The sequence below is a fragment of the Coturnix japonica genome, chromosome 1 (assembly GCF_054131305.1).
Source record: "Coturnix japonica strain WE chromosome 1, WE-NBRP24, whole genome shotgun sequence".
NCBI lineage: Eukaryota > Metazoa > Chordata > Aves > Galliformes > Phasianidae > Coturnix > Coturnix japonica.
This window is the reverse complement of record NC_140663.1, coordinates 52,701,485-52,719,357: the sequence shown is the minus strand read 5'-3', so window position 1 is coordinate 52,719,357 and position 17,873 is coordinate 52,701,485. Positions and strand designations below refer to the sequence as shown.

At 39.8% G+C, this 17,873-nt stretch overlaps 1 protein-coding gene across 24 annotated transcripts in view; it reads left to right on the top strand.

Annotated features, from left to right (window-relative positions):
* The window catches only part of CALD1 (caldesmon 1), a 244,822-nt gene that overhangs the window by 156,865 nt on the left and 70,084 nt on the right, over positions 1 to 17,873 (top strand). For 19 of the 24 annotated variants that reach the window (XM_085520248.1, XM_085520200.1, XM_085520312.1 and 16 more), the window contains one exon: positions 1,578 to 1,689. In XM_085520248.1, the coding sequence (XP_085376374.1) occupies positions 1,619 to 1,689 (71 nt within the window). In that variant the 5' untranslated portion in view covers positions 1,578 to 1,618. Of the gene's footprint in view, positions 1 to 634; positions 773 to 1,577; positions 1,690 to 17,873 lie in introns of those variants that run through there. The other 5 variants (XM_085520306.1, XM_085520290.1, XM_085520272.1 and 2 more) reach the window with 1 other exon arrangement.

Sequence of the window (17,873 nt, the reverse complement as noted above, 5' to 3'; positions counted from 1 at the left end):
AGAAAGTAACAACAACAACATTTTAAATCCCCCAATCCAGGAACAAATGAGAAAGAAAAACACCCCCAGGAAAAGTAAACTAATAAAATAATCTTCGCAAAACCCCAGCCCTCAGCAATGTTTTCATCTGGAAAAGGGGGACAGAGAAAGCCACAGATTCCCTTAAGTCATGGGAGGCTTCGCTATTGCCAGTGGTGGTTTTACGGGGAGGGCGCTTGGACGCTGCACGGCTGGGCAGGGTTCGAAAGCCGCAAGTCAGATCTGTATCTGCAAACAGAGCGCTTCAAATAGTTCCCAAACGCACCTTGGCTTTGTCTCCCTGTAAAGTGCAAGCAGTTATTAAGACCCCTTTGAAGGTTGGCCTGCATCTGCAAGCTGGCTGTGCAGCATTCTGGCCAGCCCCACACTGCTGGGCTGGAAAATGGTGGTGGTGGGGGGGGGGTAGAAGGGGGGCATGGGGGGTGAGTGCAGCGTGGAGGCTAGGATTGCAGAGGAAGCTGAGGCCTCCAGCCCTGCACAGGAAGCAATCTTAGAGCAGGCCTTAAATGCCAGATTCCAGGCAGAGTTTAACTAACCACTGACAGCTCTGTAAACAAAGCAGGGACAAAAAGAGAACAGCTTTCCCTTTTCTGGTAGTCATTTTTGGTTTGGGGGCTGCAGGGGAATTCTGTAATACTCCGCTTGATGGGATATAAACCAAGGCTGAAAAGGCTTTGTATATGAAGAACTGTAAAGGGGAAAATATTTCATGGACTAAATCATAAAGAAGAAGGTAGGGCATGGGGAAAACGCGTGGATTAAACTACAAAAAGATATTGCTACTTTTGTTTTTTTGAGCAAGATTTATATATAGCTTGGCTCCTCCTGGGTGGTATTTAAAAGCTCCGGCTTTCTTTCTTTTCTCTTTTATTTTCCTCCTTTTTTCTATTGCCCCAGCAACCACTTCCCCTCCCAATTTTCTCATTTTTCCTCTTTTTCTTTTTTTTCCCTATTTTTCTTTTTCTTTTCCTTTTTTCTTTTCCTTTTCTCTTCTTTTTCCTTTCCCTTTTCTCTTCTTTTTCCTTTCCCTTTTTCTCTTCTCCTTTTTCTTTCTTTTTCCTTTTTCTTTTTAGAAGGGGGGATGGGGACAAATGGACGGGAGCTAGCTTTTGCAAAACTTTTCATTATCTGTGCAATTAGAGAAAACAAGCAATCTCTTGTGCAGCATTTTTACTGCTTCCAGTAAAAACTGGAAGCTAGAAGTTAAGATCCTGCTGAATTGTTGCTTTTGTTTGTAGGAAAGGACCTGTGACGTTACAAATAGCTAGTCTGCGGCTAGCAGATGTATACAGTCTTTACTTAAAGCATGTTGATTTAATTTTAACTAGGAAACTGAGCTCAGGCATGGGCTATGTTTATCCTACAAGGCATTTCATTAATCTTGTTTATCTCAACAATACCGAGGAAGTTAAATTTTTGATAGAAAAGGAAAATTGTTACAGTGAAGTTCAGAAAGCAAAACAAAACCAAATGAACTCAGTTGTATAAATGCATCCATTGTGCTTTCTCTCTGATCTGAGCGATCATCTCCCTTTTAGATTTGGATCGTTTCAGAGCTCTGAACACTTGAACGCCCATCATGGATGACTTTGAACGCCGTAGAGAACTCAGGAGGCAAAAGCGTGAGGAAATGCGCCTTGAAGCAGAGAGGTGAGGTTGTGTGGAAAATGATGTTGGTGACTTGACTTTTATTAGCAATGGCTTTGAGAACTTTTCTTTTACATTCAAAAGTTTGCTGCCGCTAACTGAAGAGTCCTTGATAAAAACATGTGCCATAAAATGCCTTTATTTAATATCATAGGAGAAGCTGGACGTCAGTGGTGTCTGTTACCTATATCCCTCTGGGCATTATAAACTGGCTCCCAGTTATTTTGCTGAACGTGAACAGTGAAGGTGAACTATGGTAATGTGAAACTACTGATAGGAAAACTCAGACTCAGATGCTATGTGAGGGAGTGTTTGCTTTATGGAACAGATTTTATGTTTTTAGATGCTGAGCTAAAATTGCATGTTTTCAGTTGAAAGCTGAGATACCCTTGGTGGATGTGGTATAGCATATCTGTGACTTGTGTGCCACTGCTTTGCAATTGATATTATGTTTGTTGTGCCTGTCATTATTTATTTACAGCCACTTCAAGTGGGCAATATGGGCAGCATTTCCTATCAGTTATTACAGATTACAGCTTTACTTTGGTGCCGTTGAGAACAGAACTTCACACAGGCAGATGATGTCTATTTATGAAAAGAAGTGGCATGAAAATATTAAGAATGATATTTGTTGAACTTCCATTTCATATTTTTACAGATCCATTTGCTTTAATAATATTTCCTGTGTTTTACAATGGAGTGAGTAGAGAGAAAGTCAGGCTCTATTTTTGTAATATTTATTTTGATGTAAAGATTTAATGCAGTTTGTTAGCACTATAGTGATTTAAAAAAAAAAAGGGACTTAGATTTAAGCATATTTTTTTTTCTCACTTATGTGTTTGATTTTGCATATGGACTTCATTTTTCTTTTTTCTTGACTTTTCCATTCACTAACAAAACTATGGTGATTCAGGTTCAGTGTGCTTCAGACAAAATACTTTTTTTCCTAAGCATTTTAAAGTGAAATCAGAAGTCAGCAGAATGCAATACCAAATGTATTTTGTATGTTTGCACTGAGACTTTTAATAAAGTCTTGCTTACATAGCAGAGATCTCTGATGGACCCTGATAGTATCTAGGGTGAACTCCCAGACAGATGAGATGGAATAGTGACCTTCTTTTGAAAGCAAATGTTGCCCTGCAGAACTGGGCTTCTGAACTCTTATCAGGCTATAAGCAGAATCCATGAGCTCTGGAAGACAGCAGTGCTGCCGGCAGGTAAAGAAACTTACATGAGGCATGGTTACCAAAGGGAAATGAGGTAGTCTTCCTATGCAAAGCAGCATCACCTGGTTCCTAACTAATTCCGAAAAAAAGAGAAGAAAATGTGCCGTGTCACAAAGTGACCTTTTTATCCCAGAGGGTTCTTCTTCAGGCCAGTAGTAATATATTTTGGTTGGACAGAGTGGGAAGAATTTCAGAGCCTATGCCAGTGTAAGCCTGGCCTGCTGGTTAAGCAGAGCTTCTGCTTCCAGTGGTATCTGGCTTGCACTTCCCTTTGCAGCATTAATTTAGGCAGAAATGAGATGAAATGAAGGAAGGTGTGTGATGTTGCTGTTGATGCGGGCATAAATCCTGGGCACAGACACTAACTGGAAAAGAAGTCTGCTGTTTATCCAAGAAGTCAAAAATGCTCAGATGTATTGCATGCTGGAAGTCTGGTCTGAGACCCATTTACACTGAATGTACATTTACTGCATGTACATTCATTTCAGCAGATTTTTAACAGCACTGTATAATGAGAATATATTATATACTTCTATTACACTTCTACTCTACAAAAAACAACATGCTTTTAAAAGAAAGGCTAAAATTTTAAAGTTTATTGATAACTGCAACTGCTAATAGTTACTCAGATGCTGTTGAGGATTTTGAGATATGTAGTCAAAAAGGTATTTTCTCCCTTACATGAAAAGGAAGTTGAGAGGTGGGATAAAGTCCCAACTTACCCACCCATGTATCCTTTTGGGAAGTGTTTTTTGCAGTGGTTGGGGCATCTGTGCAGTTTTGTTGTTGTTGTTGTTGTGGGATTTTTTGTTATTTTTATTTTTATTTTTTTCTTTTTTGGTGTGTGTGGTAACTTTTGTGGAGGAGACAAAATTGTTGCAAGACTGACTGGAGGAGTAGGGTCTGTTTCCCTGATTTCTGCTCAGTCGCTGCAGAAGCACTCCATGCCCTTTCCCACATGTTTGAAGACTTTTAGCAATAAATTGCTGTAAGCTAAATCTTGCTGCACTCCCTCTGCTGCTGCCAACTTCAAGCATTCAAGTATTATGAGTCAGACCCCTTGAAAGTCACAAGACTGCTTTAAAAAATCTTGAGGTCTTAAAAATAATTTAGTCTGGCCTTTTTATTTTGGGTTTGCCATAACAATAACACGGCCTGACTCTGAAGTTTGGATGTGACTCTCAGAGCTGGGACTTCACGAAACCCACCCCAGCAGAGGCAAGGTTAGGGAGGATCTGAACATTGGTCCTTTTTGCACAGCAAATGGAACTGAGGGCCAGCAGGATTTAGGCGTTTATTAGCAAATGAATATGAAACTCTGAGTTATGCTTGGTGAATTCACATTTTAGGGATTTGTGGATCATTCTCACCTTGAAAAATATGACTACAGCATGTTGTGTACATGTCTATTCTTCTACCTTAAACCACAGCAATCTGCTGGCCAGACCTTCATCAGTCGGAACACATTTGGCTGTTTTGTCAAGTGAGAATAGTGTATTCCTGAAAAGCAGCACGAGGGCTGAAAATGCAGTGTTTGCTCTGAGCATCAGCACATGATGTGTAGGCTGTAACTTATTTCCTAGGTCTCCCAGAAAGTGTTTAGCCTTCTTTGAGTCAAACAGTAAATGCAGAAATGAAAGCACCATATCTAACAACAGTATTTGTAATTCAGTCAGCCGCAGTGACGCATTTTATCATTTCCTGGGTTAAAGGCACACAGAGGGTTTACCTTCTCAACCTGACAACCTGACAACCACAACCTCCAGAGATGGAGGGATGTAGATGGCTTAAAGTCTGTAAGGCCTCATAGACAGCATACTAGAGGGGGGGTGCCTTGACTGCTGCCTCTTCTGCAGGGCCCAGAGGCTGCCTAAGTCCTGGTCAGGGTAAATGTACCATCAAGTTCCCAAGTGACCATCATGCTAGAGCCACTGATGCCCAGAAACATATGCCTGATTTCTTGAGATGCTTATGGAGAATCCAGTCCACGTGGGCTAATGTTAGTCTTCGTTGTTGCTGTTGTTCCCCTTCCTTGCTAGAAAGCTGATGAAAATGATGGTGCTTTGTTGTGGTGTGTAGCCCTGGCATTATGGATTGGTCTGCTCAGGAGTGATGATGAGGAAGCTACCTTTGGCTTTTAAAGACCAACAGAATGGTTCACCCTTGGCATGTGCTTCCACTGTTAGTTTGTGCAATGGCAGCTCAGATATAAATTGCTACCAGTCCAGAAATCGTGTTTTCTTAGCATTTTACACTCTTCTCATTTCAAGATATCCTCCATCTCCTGGATTTCCCATATACAGGCTTGCCATTCCCACCCAGAATTATCCTCCAGCTGGATTTTTTTTGCTTTTTGTTTTTACGTGTTGTCTCTGGAGCTTCATCTTATTTGAAGTAACAGCGCAGACCGGTCTAGGGGCATGTGTCCTAAAACGGGACTGGAACCTGCCCCCAGTGTGTCAGATTTACTGCATGTGCTCGGGCTGCCAGGACTCTGCAAGACTTTCTAGACACAGACTGGGACAAAGTACATCACTGTTAACTGCTCCAGTCTGATAGCATTTTGTGTGTGGTTCCTACTACACAGCTGTGAGGGCAGGGGGAGTCAGACTTTACCAGCTATTTGGGTGACCTCTGGACCTGTTGTGTGGTAGAGCTGAGGCTTTATCCTGATCTTTGGTGGCAGAGAGAGAGAGACCTGCGCATGGGCCCACACTGGCTGAAGTCACTTGGAAGCTTTCCATTTATTTCGCTGGGCTCTGGGCTAGGCCCTACCTGAGTTATTCCAGCCAGATGATTTATGAGGCAATCTCAGCAGCAGCCCTGAAGGAGCTGGATGAACACACTGCCTCCCAGTCACAGGGTACATACCGTGCTGCACAGGCAAGGCTGTCACAGCAATGGTTTGTGCTTACAGACGAAAAAAAATCCCATCTGTAGCTGAAGAGAGAGGGGCTGGCTTTTCTCAGCAAATGCCACCTTCTTTTTGTGCCTCTTCCTGGGCAATAAAAGATGTTCTATGGCCATCGGGTTTTGTCATTTTGATATTCTTGTAGCTGACACTGGAAGAATTCAACCTGGAGTTGGCTAGAGTGTGCGTGTGTGAATCTGCAGTGAAGTACTGAGGCGAAACATTTCTTTTAGTGGGAGAAGACCTACTCCTATGACTTGCCCCTTGAATTCTCTGCAGAATAGCTCTCAGGTTAATCTATGTAGCACATAAGCCATGAATTTATAATTGGCTGACTTACCAATTCCCCAGCAAAGTATCTTCGCCTTTCCCTGGTATCAGGACTCTTTTAAACACTATACTAGCAAGCTGGTTGAATTTGCTTTCTTGCCACACCATCACCACTGCAGAATTCCACAAAGTCAGAGGGTCAGTGTCAGACTGGTCTCTGTTTAGATAACAACTGAATTTGAACCACTGCTTTGCTCTGTGTAATGCTCTTCCCAAAGGACTGTAGGTGGTTTCACAGTGAAGGAGAGATATGGGTCATCCTAGTATATAAATACAGAGTAGACAATTGGCTATCTAGCAGCAAATCTCAAGCCAGTAAAAAGGTTCTCTTTAACCATGATGTTGAGTGCTATGTTGGACCTCCTGACAGGAGCTAAAGGACTCATTTCCTTGCAGATCAATAAAGTATTAATAAACATATGCTAAAAAAGAGAAATTCACGTGTTATCTGCATTTACGCTGTAAATAACTACAAATGGAAGAGCATTTCATGCCATTCAATGCATTTGTTTTATCTCTTATTGTACTTGAATTAGTATTTATATCACACTGACTGTAGCAGGAAGCTGTGGTTAGGGTATACAGAGAAAGGTTACCATTAAGCTTAATGGTTCATTATGGCATTAATAACTAAATTTAGTAGGTAAGGATTTTTTTCTTTTTAATTATTTTTTTTTTTTTTACAATACGCAACAGTTCAATTGCAGACTCTCTCCAGCCTTTTTCGTAAGGCAATGAGGTTCCCATTTGTGAACACAGGTTAGGCAAAGTTCATAGAAATAACCTGCCTTGTGGATTGTGGATAGAGGCAGCTTGTAGCAAGCCAAAAGTCTCCTGGAGTGCTCCTATTGGCTTAGGTGAAGATGAGTATTAATATTAGATCAACACCGGATGACCACAAGCAGCTTTTGAGACTGCTCCTTCTTGTTGAAAGAACTATCTCTGGGATAGGGCATTTACTGAGGACAAATGTTAAACATTGTTGGAAGTTTAAAAATGAGCATAAATGGATACTTTTAAATTGTCTGCTACTTATTGAAACAGTAGGGGTTGACTAAGCCTGGATGCATTTTCATTGATGGTTTTCAGAGATTTTGCTTTGATTCAGACTTTTGTAACTGAATGAAGAGAATGATCTAAACAAGAGTTTACAAGGAGTGCATGCTTATGCATATGTAAGGCTGACTGCATATACTTAACAAAGAATTTCCCAATGTTCATGATTTATTTCAGAACAGTACTTCCAAAAATGTCACCCTCTGTCTTCCATAGGGCTGTGCTTTGTTTAGTTCAGCCATCTTTTGGTACTAAAACACAAGCTACAGTGACTTTATCACTTCGTGTTCTCTTCATATATCCTGAAGTTTCAAGTTCAAGGGGAATTGCTTGTCTTTCCATAAAATACCTTCTGCAATAGCTGAGACATGACATATTCTGCCCAGAAGTTAAATATTTTAAAAAATGAGTAAATAAGATTAGAAGTGCATGAGGATTGACTACAAATTGAGACAAAATAGTTCAGCTGTTAATCTGTTTTCCCAGCTACCTTACATTTCAGGACTGACAGAAAATATTTGTCAAGGTGAATTTGGCCTTGTGCATTATACTGATCACTGTTCCTGGAATTCTTGGAGCTCATTCTTAACACAGGTGAAAAAACCATAATTGATTCAGTGCCTCCTTAAAGCATGCCATACTGTTGTCACTCTGAAGTGAGAGTGAATATTAGACATATCTTTGCTATGGTGGCATTTCAGATGCCCTGGAGATAATAACCAAACATACACAAACCTGAGCAGAGCACTACCACTTAATTTTACAGTGACTGTGCATTTTGCAGGTTGTATTTTCTTTAAGTGTCCTAATAGAGAAGTGTTTTATAAAAGAAGCCTTGTTCTTCCAAATAGCTAGACATGAAGAATATAGACTTAACTGAACTAACCCCCCCGCCCCCCACCCTCACAGTTCCTAAGCAGACAACAAAATGGGCTCCTTAATATTTCAGATATTAATCCCATATGTATGTTAAGATTATTCTGTAATCTCTGTACTACATCTACCATAGCAGCTAGGCTTTTAGGAGGAGAGCATCCAGACAGCTGGCAAAATGCCACTTCTTTCACCTCTTTCAGCAAAGTGGCAAGTTTGCTTTAGAATCACTAAGGAGTGTTAGAAATTCTTGGGCGAAAAGCCCCCCCTTCCCATCCTGTAGCCAGCCAGCCCACCTACCCCCAAAAGAAGTCTATCCTTCTGTTTTCTACCATGTTTTTATTAGCTTAACTAGTTTAAAGCCTTTGATGAACTGGATCTTATTTAAATGCCTACTAAATGTGGGCATCAAGCCATGGGTTTTGGTGCTTGTTACTGACAATTTTTAGTATGCATATTTAAAAGGGTACCAGGAGTCATAGGACAGTATGGTATTTCTTCATGGTTTTAAGAATTACTGAGGCATAGGCACTGCATAAAGGAAAACATGAGGCTGAAGGAATGTAGCTGGCATTGTACATATACGTCAATGGCTGTCCTGTCACATTTATGTGAAAAATCTCTTTAGTATCTTATGTGCAGATCAACAGTACGTAGTCAATTAAGCTAAGAGAGACTGTAGTGTTCTTGCAGCTCTGTGCATCTGCCATTGTTTCTTCAGACACTGTAAATCATAACTAGCATCAGAATTTGCTCATACAGATGACTTCAGAAACTGAAAATGCAAAAAGCTACATTAACTCAATGTTTGCCTGAGGTTTGTGAAGGCTCAGAGACTTTGACCTTTCTGTAGCAGCCACAGACGAGCTGTGAGGTGCCTTTGACTATCTCTTTCCCTAGTATGCAGGCTGGCACCCTAGTGCCCCTGGCAGCATTTCCCATCCTTTGGCAAGGAATCATAGAATCACATAAATGTATCAGAATGCATCAGCCCATCATGGAGGTCACCTTCTACAAAAGCTTGGTTAACCCAGTATGGCAGAGACTGTGGCTACTGTACTTAAAAGAAAAAAAAAAAAAAAAAAAAAAGGCCAGAATAAAGGACATTCAGTTATTGATCTGGATCTACTTTCTGTCAGAGTCTTTATCAGATAGGGAAGTCCCCCATCTTCATTCATCTAGACACTCAGCGTCAATTGGCAAATGAGCCTGCAAGAGCCATTGCTAATGTTAATTAGATCCCTGGGCTTACTCCTGTTCATAAATAAAACAATTGATCTGTCTTTTTGTTCTAGACAGTAAGTATATGATCAAGCTCTCAGCTGTGTGGTCACTTCCCACATGTCCAGTGTCTGTAACCACCAAAGTGGAAGGGTAAATTTAGTTCACCACCACGCCATAGGATTGTGACTATCTTATTGCACAAATACATACACTTACAAGCAAGTTGGCCAAAAACACCCTGTGCATGTGGTGACACATGAAGAGGTGTTGAGTATAGGCTGCTGTGGATGGAGAGTGATGTTTAGTTTGCACTTTTGCTCTAAGCAGAAGAGAATAACTGAAAACCAGTCTCCAAAACTTAAAATTTCCAGACTTAGTGTACAAACGATCTCTTAGCTGTTACATCACAACACCTTCTTTTTAGTGAATGAGAACATTGTTATACTTGTTGCTTTATTGTATCACTATTCTTCCAGGCATACTGGGCTCAGAAAAGGAAAATAATTAAGACACAAAAGAAACTGCTGTTACTTCCCAACTATGATGGTCTTTCAAGAGCGACGTGAATATGAGTTTAGCCAGTGGGTTTCTAGGAGCATCTGCTTCTCAGTGTGACTTAACATTTTATTAACAGCTTTATGAACTGATATCTGAAATTAAACCAGAAAATTGGATTTCATTTTAAAAAGCTGAAGATAATAGAAGTCAAATGCTTCACGTGAATGGGCATCATATACAAGCACTGGTAGCTTGGGCACATTTACCTTTTTACTGTTCACTGCAAAGAACTATAGGGGGAAAATGTGATGTGTAAATAATACTCCAAATTGATTTCAGCTTGCAGAAGCATCACATTTGGTCAATTAGATCCTGCATTTTGGCTTTGTGCCTTTAAACAAAATTTTTGGTACTGAAGAGAAATGCTTATAAGCAGCTTTATTTCTCTCATGATAACCTACTTACTAGCTCACACTAAACAAAGGAAATCCTCCATGCCAGCAGACTGTCTTTGTGTGATCAAGCTCTTTCATGAGACATCAGGTGTGTGCACTTCTTGAGCAACTTAATTTATCTGCACACAGTTGCAGAAATATTCCTGCCAGAAATAAGGTCAGTGGGCAACTGCCTCACAGAAAAGATGTCTGCACAGTCTCCATGGATCCTGGCACACTGATGGACCAGGGACTGGTAACAGAAGTGGTACAGCTACACACGAGAAAGACAGTAGCTTTGTCAGCCTTGTGGTGGGGTCCTTCTCCTCCTGGGAAGCCGTGGGGGTGATGAGAAGTGGAGAAGTAAGCAGGATGTTTTCCTGTTTGTTTACTGGAAAGCATAAACCAGTGGGTTGTGTATGTGGCAGTTAAAGGTCAGTCTCATTGAGAATGACATTAAGAAAGTATAAATGGATGCTGTTTTTCTCTCTTTCATGTCAAAACCTGTTGGTGAGACTAAAACATGCATATTAATAATCTTTGTTGGATGGAACTTTGTTGGATAGTCCATTGAAAAATGGCAAGCAAAATTTGATGTAGAAAATCAAGGGAAGACTGTAACTCAATAGCTAGTTGTGACATTTTGCTTAAAAATGAACAAACGAACAGCAGTTCTGCCAGTATGAGACAGCATCTTGTCTACTGGTGTTTAAAGAAATTCACTCGAACAAGTAATCCTTCTGTGAGAGCTCTTTGTATGATATAAGCCTGATGCATATCATGGTAAATTTTTAAGTCAATTGAGTGCACACAGTGGAGAGTAACCACATGAATGTGGCTCAGGTTACTGCTTGTCATCCAAGCCTCTTGCAAGGGAGGTATCTTATTGTGAAACGATGTGGAAGAGTGAGCTCTTTTCTGTTTAGACAAATTTAATTCACTTGAAGTAAACTTCTGCAACTTCTATGTACAGACAAGGCCTTCGTGACTGCGGAGAGGCATGCTGGTATTGCAGTCCTCAATGAGGAACTTGTGCTGATCCTCAGGGTTGGTATTTTCCATGCAGATCTGTCTCCTAGCATAGTTGCTTTTGTCTGCTGGTGACATGAAGCTGCAGAGAAGTGGGAGGTATGTGTTATGGATGTGGAGGCTCAGATAACTGACCTTCTTCAACCCCTTTCAAGAGAAGGCTGGTATGAGATGGGTGAATGAGGTTTTATGCATATCTGCCAATTGCTGCTGACCTCATGTCAAGAAAGGCATCTCCAAGACTTGCTGTAAGCCTCTGTGGAGTTTGCAAATGGCTACAACTATTTCTGGTCCTGCAGCAGGCTTCTTGCAGTAGCTTGGACTGTTATTTCTAGCTGTTTCAGATGGGTATCCTGCAAAGATGGAGATTGAAATTAGAAAGAGAAATCACAGTTTTGCTTTTAAAGTGAGAAAAGCAGTGCAGGACTCTTGGAGAACGCATGCACCCACTTCCGCCTCTTACCACAAAAGGATTTCCTTTGCATAATAGCTTAATTCTTAGAAACATCATTTTTATATATTTACTTATTTTTCATGGAAGGAGAGATGCTTTTGTTAAGCAAAACCTTGACTTCACTGAGTAGACAGTGCTTCACAGGAGAAAACTGTTTTCATTTATAACATTGCCCTCTAGTAATAAGGACAAAATCACATGCTCTGTGTACCAATCCTGGGTATTTCTGAAAAGCATTATTAGAACACAATAGCAGAAAAGATACAGGGTTGGAAGCCATCTGTAGAGCAGAACTGCTTCCTGATATAGAAAACAACTCTTTATGGTGGTTATTCCATTGCATTTGTATGGCACATCATGCAATCCCTTGAGGTGAAATTCTCAACTCCCAGTCTAGTTTTCTCTCTTTTTTCCCTGAAGAAAACAATTCTGACAAAAAAATTGAAAGGAAAAAAGTTGTGTGTGCCTTTACAGATAAAATGGCTGGACAGATATTTTTACAAGAGCATGGAGTCCTCAGGAATAGCATTGCTACGGTTTGTTTGGAATAGGTTTCTTTTTACTAACCTGCACCTGCTAAACTGAACAGTTCTTTCTGCTTTACAAGTTCATTGTCAGCCCATACAAAATGACAAGCTTTTTTAGGCACGATTGCTCAGAACATTCCCAAGATTCTCCAGCTGGCTATTAGTTCACTGTCTTAATAAGGCAGCGCAATAGCCACAGAAGAAAAGGGGATGACTTTTCTAAACACTGGCTACACATGGATTCCTTTTATGGTCCAGCTTATGCAGTAGGGTATTCCGCTGAAGGTCAGCGACATGGATAACAAAGTGCTTCCCACTGCAGCTTGCCTTTTGAGCGCAATCATAACAGTGCCACAGCCTGATCTGAGATGGAGAGAAAGAAAAAGTTGGTAGGGAAATGTAGAAAAAGGGCAAAAGGACTGTGGAATGCTGTGTATTTTGTATGGATGCTATTGCTGCGTTTACCGTGGCTGCAGGATGAAGTTGAAAATGCCATGTGCAGAAGAAACGTGCATGTGCTGGGCTGGTATTTTGTACCAAAAGAAAAAAAAAGAAAAAAAAAAAGAAAGCCCCCCTGAAAAATTTCTCAGTATGGTTTCAGAGTTCAGGTCATCCCTCAGAATCACCAAGGGCAAATTTTTATGTCATGCTCATGAATATGGCTTTTCATTCTTGCAACAATATGGGATAGCGTGCTAATGACCTTTTCAAACCAGTGAGTTATGATGGCTGGAGGGGTTGTCTGTGCTGCAATGCCACAAGATGAATTAATTTAAGCAAAAGGGTTGTTTTTTCTTTTTAATTTTTATTATTTCCCTTCCTACTGCTTTCTCTCCATACAATCTAGTGAGTCTTTTCCCTTGTTAGCATGTAATCGTCTCACACTGGAAAGTTGAATAAGATCCTTCAGGGCTGTTGTCTTATTTCTTACAAAAATATTTCAGGGAATGAGTGAGTCATTTCAATATTTCTGAAGAGAAAGGATATATAGGCTATTAATTTAATATGAGAAATCCCCTACTAAGTAATGAAAATGTATCTCATCTTGTTTTGTCAGGCCTGAATGTATGCACAGGATATATATAAATTGGATGAAGAAAATATATCTTCAAGGCAAAACAGAAATGTTTAGGCATATTCAAGAGATCTGTAATCTAATTTCTCTTCTACTGATTATTGTCAGATGGGCTAATACAATACCTAGTAAACCACGCCAATGAAAGACTTTAATTGTGTCACCAGCTCTGACACTGAGAAAGAAGAAGCACTTGAAGGTGTTTCGGTGACTCACCTCTTAGAAGTTGAACTTTCTTCATCTGTTTTGCTGTTGCTTCACTGGCTCCATCCTGATTTTACCTATCACACTCTCATTATCTTTACAATGAAATCCTGATGCAGTGACTTTGATATCATCATAGGTCTTGCATGTTGATCCTTATGCTGGGTTTGAAGGGGATGTGATTTCTCAATTTGTTGGCTGTTTTATAGATATAATAATGGTTTTACTCAATACAAAATCTCACTTTGAGAACATAATGGCATAAAAAAAATGGTGGAGCAAAGATCACAAGACATGCATTTTGGTTAACGAGAGCTCCTGAACTCCTGTCAATGTCTGTTGATAACAGAAGAAATCTGAAATAGAAGTGATCATTAAATAATACTTTTTAAGGCAGAAAAGAGCTAGGTTGGCCCTCAGTTAAACTCAGAGGGTGAATTTAGTAGGCTGCATCTTTCCTTCATAGCTGTTCCATGTTATACTGCATTCACTATTTTAAAACTTGCTCTCACATGTTTCAGTCTGAATCGTGTTTTCAGAGATTGAGAGTGTTTAGCAATTACTCTGAATTTAAGGAATTGGTACAATGGAGAACAGAGATCATTTGTCCTGTCGTCATTGTACTGCTGGAAGAGAAAATATTGGTAAGATGTCTTGGTGACTAGGAATGACTTTTCCGTCACCAACCTGTCTTCCTTTATTTATTGGTTGTTCTTTCCTCTTGGGGAAGAACTTGGGCTGTACCCTGTCATCAATTTTTAAGCCAAATTCTTTATGGAAGTCAACAGGGAGTCCTACGCAAAGGGAAATGACATAATGTTGCCCTTTAGTCCTACCTACCGAGAAGCAGACGTGGGAAACATACACATTTTCCTAATTACTGAGCACTGAATTTACAGCATATGTTCATTTTCTATCGACATCCGGCAGCTACCCAACATATTGTAAATTGGCCCATTTGTATTCAAGACAATTGTTTTTAATAAAAATATTCTGAATGTTGTCCTTATTTGGATTACATATGGTAAATATTGAGGTCTTCACTGTTCTGAGGTGAAGAATGAGCCATTTTTATGAGAGACATTGACTGTTCTTAGCTAAAATGTCTCCTTGTCCTACTGGAATACATGATGAGTTAGTAGGCAGCCACACTTTACTCCAGCAATAAATGCATTTTGCTGGAATGTGTCTCTGTAGTTTGCAGTACACTTTTCATATGAAAGTGTGAATATAAGTTGATATCATCTGAACTGTCAACTTCTACAGGAGAGATGCTGCAGGTTCTGTGCCTAATGGCCTACTTTTACAGTGATGTTAAGTCGCTCCTCTGCAGGGCAGGATGAATAGAATTGCAGAAGGGTTTTAAAATTGAGACTTTTAAAATAAGATAATCAGTTTACTAGTTAAAATTCAGACTCTTAAAGTGCTTAAGAAGATGAAGGAAGTCTGTAAGCATAAAGAATAAAGATGAAATGCAGCCAGAGGGAAGGCTTCAAAGATAGCTAGAGGAGACTCCTTATTTCGGGAACGGTAAAACCATTAAAAATATTTTTACCCCTTCCATTTAACACTGGATTGTGTTTGTTATAGCAAAAGCTTTTTGTATATACTTCATATTCTTACTAACTGAGATGTAGACAGGTGTTTTCATCATCCAGGTAACATGATAATGCAATTCACTTAGCTTTGCTGATAGGGAGCTAAGAGCGATTCATTGACACAGCCAAAAACCCAGCAGATGGGATGGCCAAAACCTTTATTCTTGCCTATTTATCTATTAGATTTTTCTCCAACTTAAAGCTGCAGAATTTTGAGATTTTGGAGAATCACCCAAACCAGAATTTTCAGCATCAGCATTTTGGGATTGGTCATTTTTAGAAGAAGTCATGAAATACCATCTCTCATAGTATGCTGCAGTAATCCAACTCCGTAAGTTTTATGGTCGTTAGATTGCAGGGTGGCCTGCATCTGTTGATTACATTTACATAAAAATTCATGCACAGTTTTTGGCGTGGAAAGTTAGTTGCAGACCCTCTGTTTATCTCCTCCACTCACAGCCTGTTGCCTTCTGTGTGTTGATATGGAGATGTTACAGTGCATGTGGTGGTGATTTCCTGGGCTCAAAGTCTGATAATGCAAGACTTGTTAGATGTTGGGTGCTGGGCACTGAGGCAGCATGGGCTGCTTTGCACAGCCCTGCTCTTAATCTGCTAAATACTTATGGAGGCTGGAGATGAGAAACAGCATCTCCTATTAGCCCTTTTCCTCTGGATTTTATGAGTTTTCATGTGATATGGCTTTTGTTTAAGGCACTCGGAAGTATCTTTCAAGTTCCTGCAAGCTTACGGGGCACATCTTGAAAGGCCAGTTGATAGGGTACTTTAATGCATTACTGATTTGTCTGTGTGAGAGAACGATGTGGAAGGCATCTGCAGACTTGTTCTGGCCAAGACCAACAAACACAATGCTGATTTTTTTTGTGTGAAAGTAATCAGAATATAGGGCAGAAATCATACCAGACCCTTTAACTGAAAGTACTTTTGTGCCATTTGTGGACTGGATTCACCATTTGGGTTAGCAGCAATGGTCATATCAGATTATTATTTTTTCTCTGTTTTTGTCTCACTCTTTTTTTTTTTTTCCCCCTTAAACCAGAACCATGTCCTTGTTTCCTGTAAATGTGCCTTTGTCAGCACGGGTTTAGGCTGTCATAACACATTTTTCCTTGAGCTCCATCTTTAATCACTTACTTAGTGGCAGACCTGGGAATAGAAGCCATGCCTTAGCCACAAGACCATCATCTCAGTGAGGCAGAGAACAGCTGTGAGCTTTCCTACAGGGCAGCCTGGTCTTCACTTTGCCTGCAAGCTGCATTTCCAGCATCTCATAAACTAGGACAAAGACAGCTTCACCTTTTAGTATACAGAAGTGTGTCTCAGAATGCACAGAACTGCTTGCAGAGAAAGGGAACATGGCAGTTGAGCTTGTATATTTTTTGAACATTGTGAACAAATAATAAATTAAGACTTATAGGAAAAAAATAAGTCACTTATGTAACTCAACTCCCTTTGCTAGACTTCCTTCTCCCTAGCCATGCTCCCTATTATTTATCAATTAAATATGCTAGGAGTATTGAGCTACTGACCACAGAATTGGGGAGGGGGTGGAATAATGGTTATTATACTGTTCTAAAAGCCATAATACTGAATACCAGAAAGAATGAGAGTCAGATGTAGATGATGCTGTTGAGTTGCCATTGGTAGAACAGAATGTACTGTACTATCCAGCAATGGTTGCTGCGTTGTCTAAAACCATATACTATGACTGAAATGTCATGTCAGTCTGTAGTGTTTGTGTGGTTTATAGGCTCCTCATTACGTCGCTAAGATGTGTGCAATAGATTAAACTGCCATTAAAATTCCATGTCTCAAAACAGTTTATTTTGCTATGCTAACTTCCCTCTGCTTCCACAGAAGGTTACGTGTAAGTGAAGACTCTTAGCATTCGGGCAAAGGTTTCTGTTTGTTATTCCTTCTATGGACAAAATGCTTATTGATTTTGTCCTTAAATATATATATATATAAATGAATAAGAAAGAAAGAAAGAAAGAAAGAAAGAAAGAAAGAAAGAAAGAAAGAAAGAAAGAAAGAAAGAAAGAAAGAAAGAAAGAAAGAAAGAAAGAAAGAAAGAAAAAGGAAGTATATTGTTTTTTCATTGAGCCGTGTAATAGTAGGAGATCTTGGTGTCTGGGAGATAGAAAAATGTACTGAAAACTGGAAAAGCTACCTCAAACCTTTTTTTACAAATGAAAACAGGGGAGGAGGGAGTTCTCCACTTCCTGCAAGGTAACAATGAGCAACTCCAGTTTTCTTCAGGTGGAGAAAACTCTCTGAATTGGTAAATTGTTCCATTAAGAAATATGGGTAGAGCATGTCCTGAGACAGGGCAGAATGCTCTTTTTCTGGAGGAGAGGACAGGGATGATGTTATCACTATGAAATATGTGCTACTGCAACATGAATCTCTTCAGTGCTTGGGTTCTCTCTGTATTAATTAAATCATCCTTAGCAACCCTTCTTCTTCTGCTATACTTAACTTTAGATCAGTGGTGTTTCATTACTATCTGGAATCACAAATTAGAAACCAGCACCAGAGATTTGAACTGAATCTGAACTTAAAATTAGTTTAAGCTGTTATTCTTTTCTTGAAATGAAACTCAGTCCAAACCATTAATTTAAAATGTCTCTTTTTAATTCAAATCTTAACTTGAATTGAAGGAAGCAGAACCAAGCCAAACCAAAGCTGAGCTTAAAAATATACATAACTTGAACTTCATGATCAGTACTA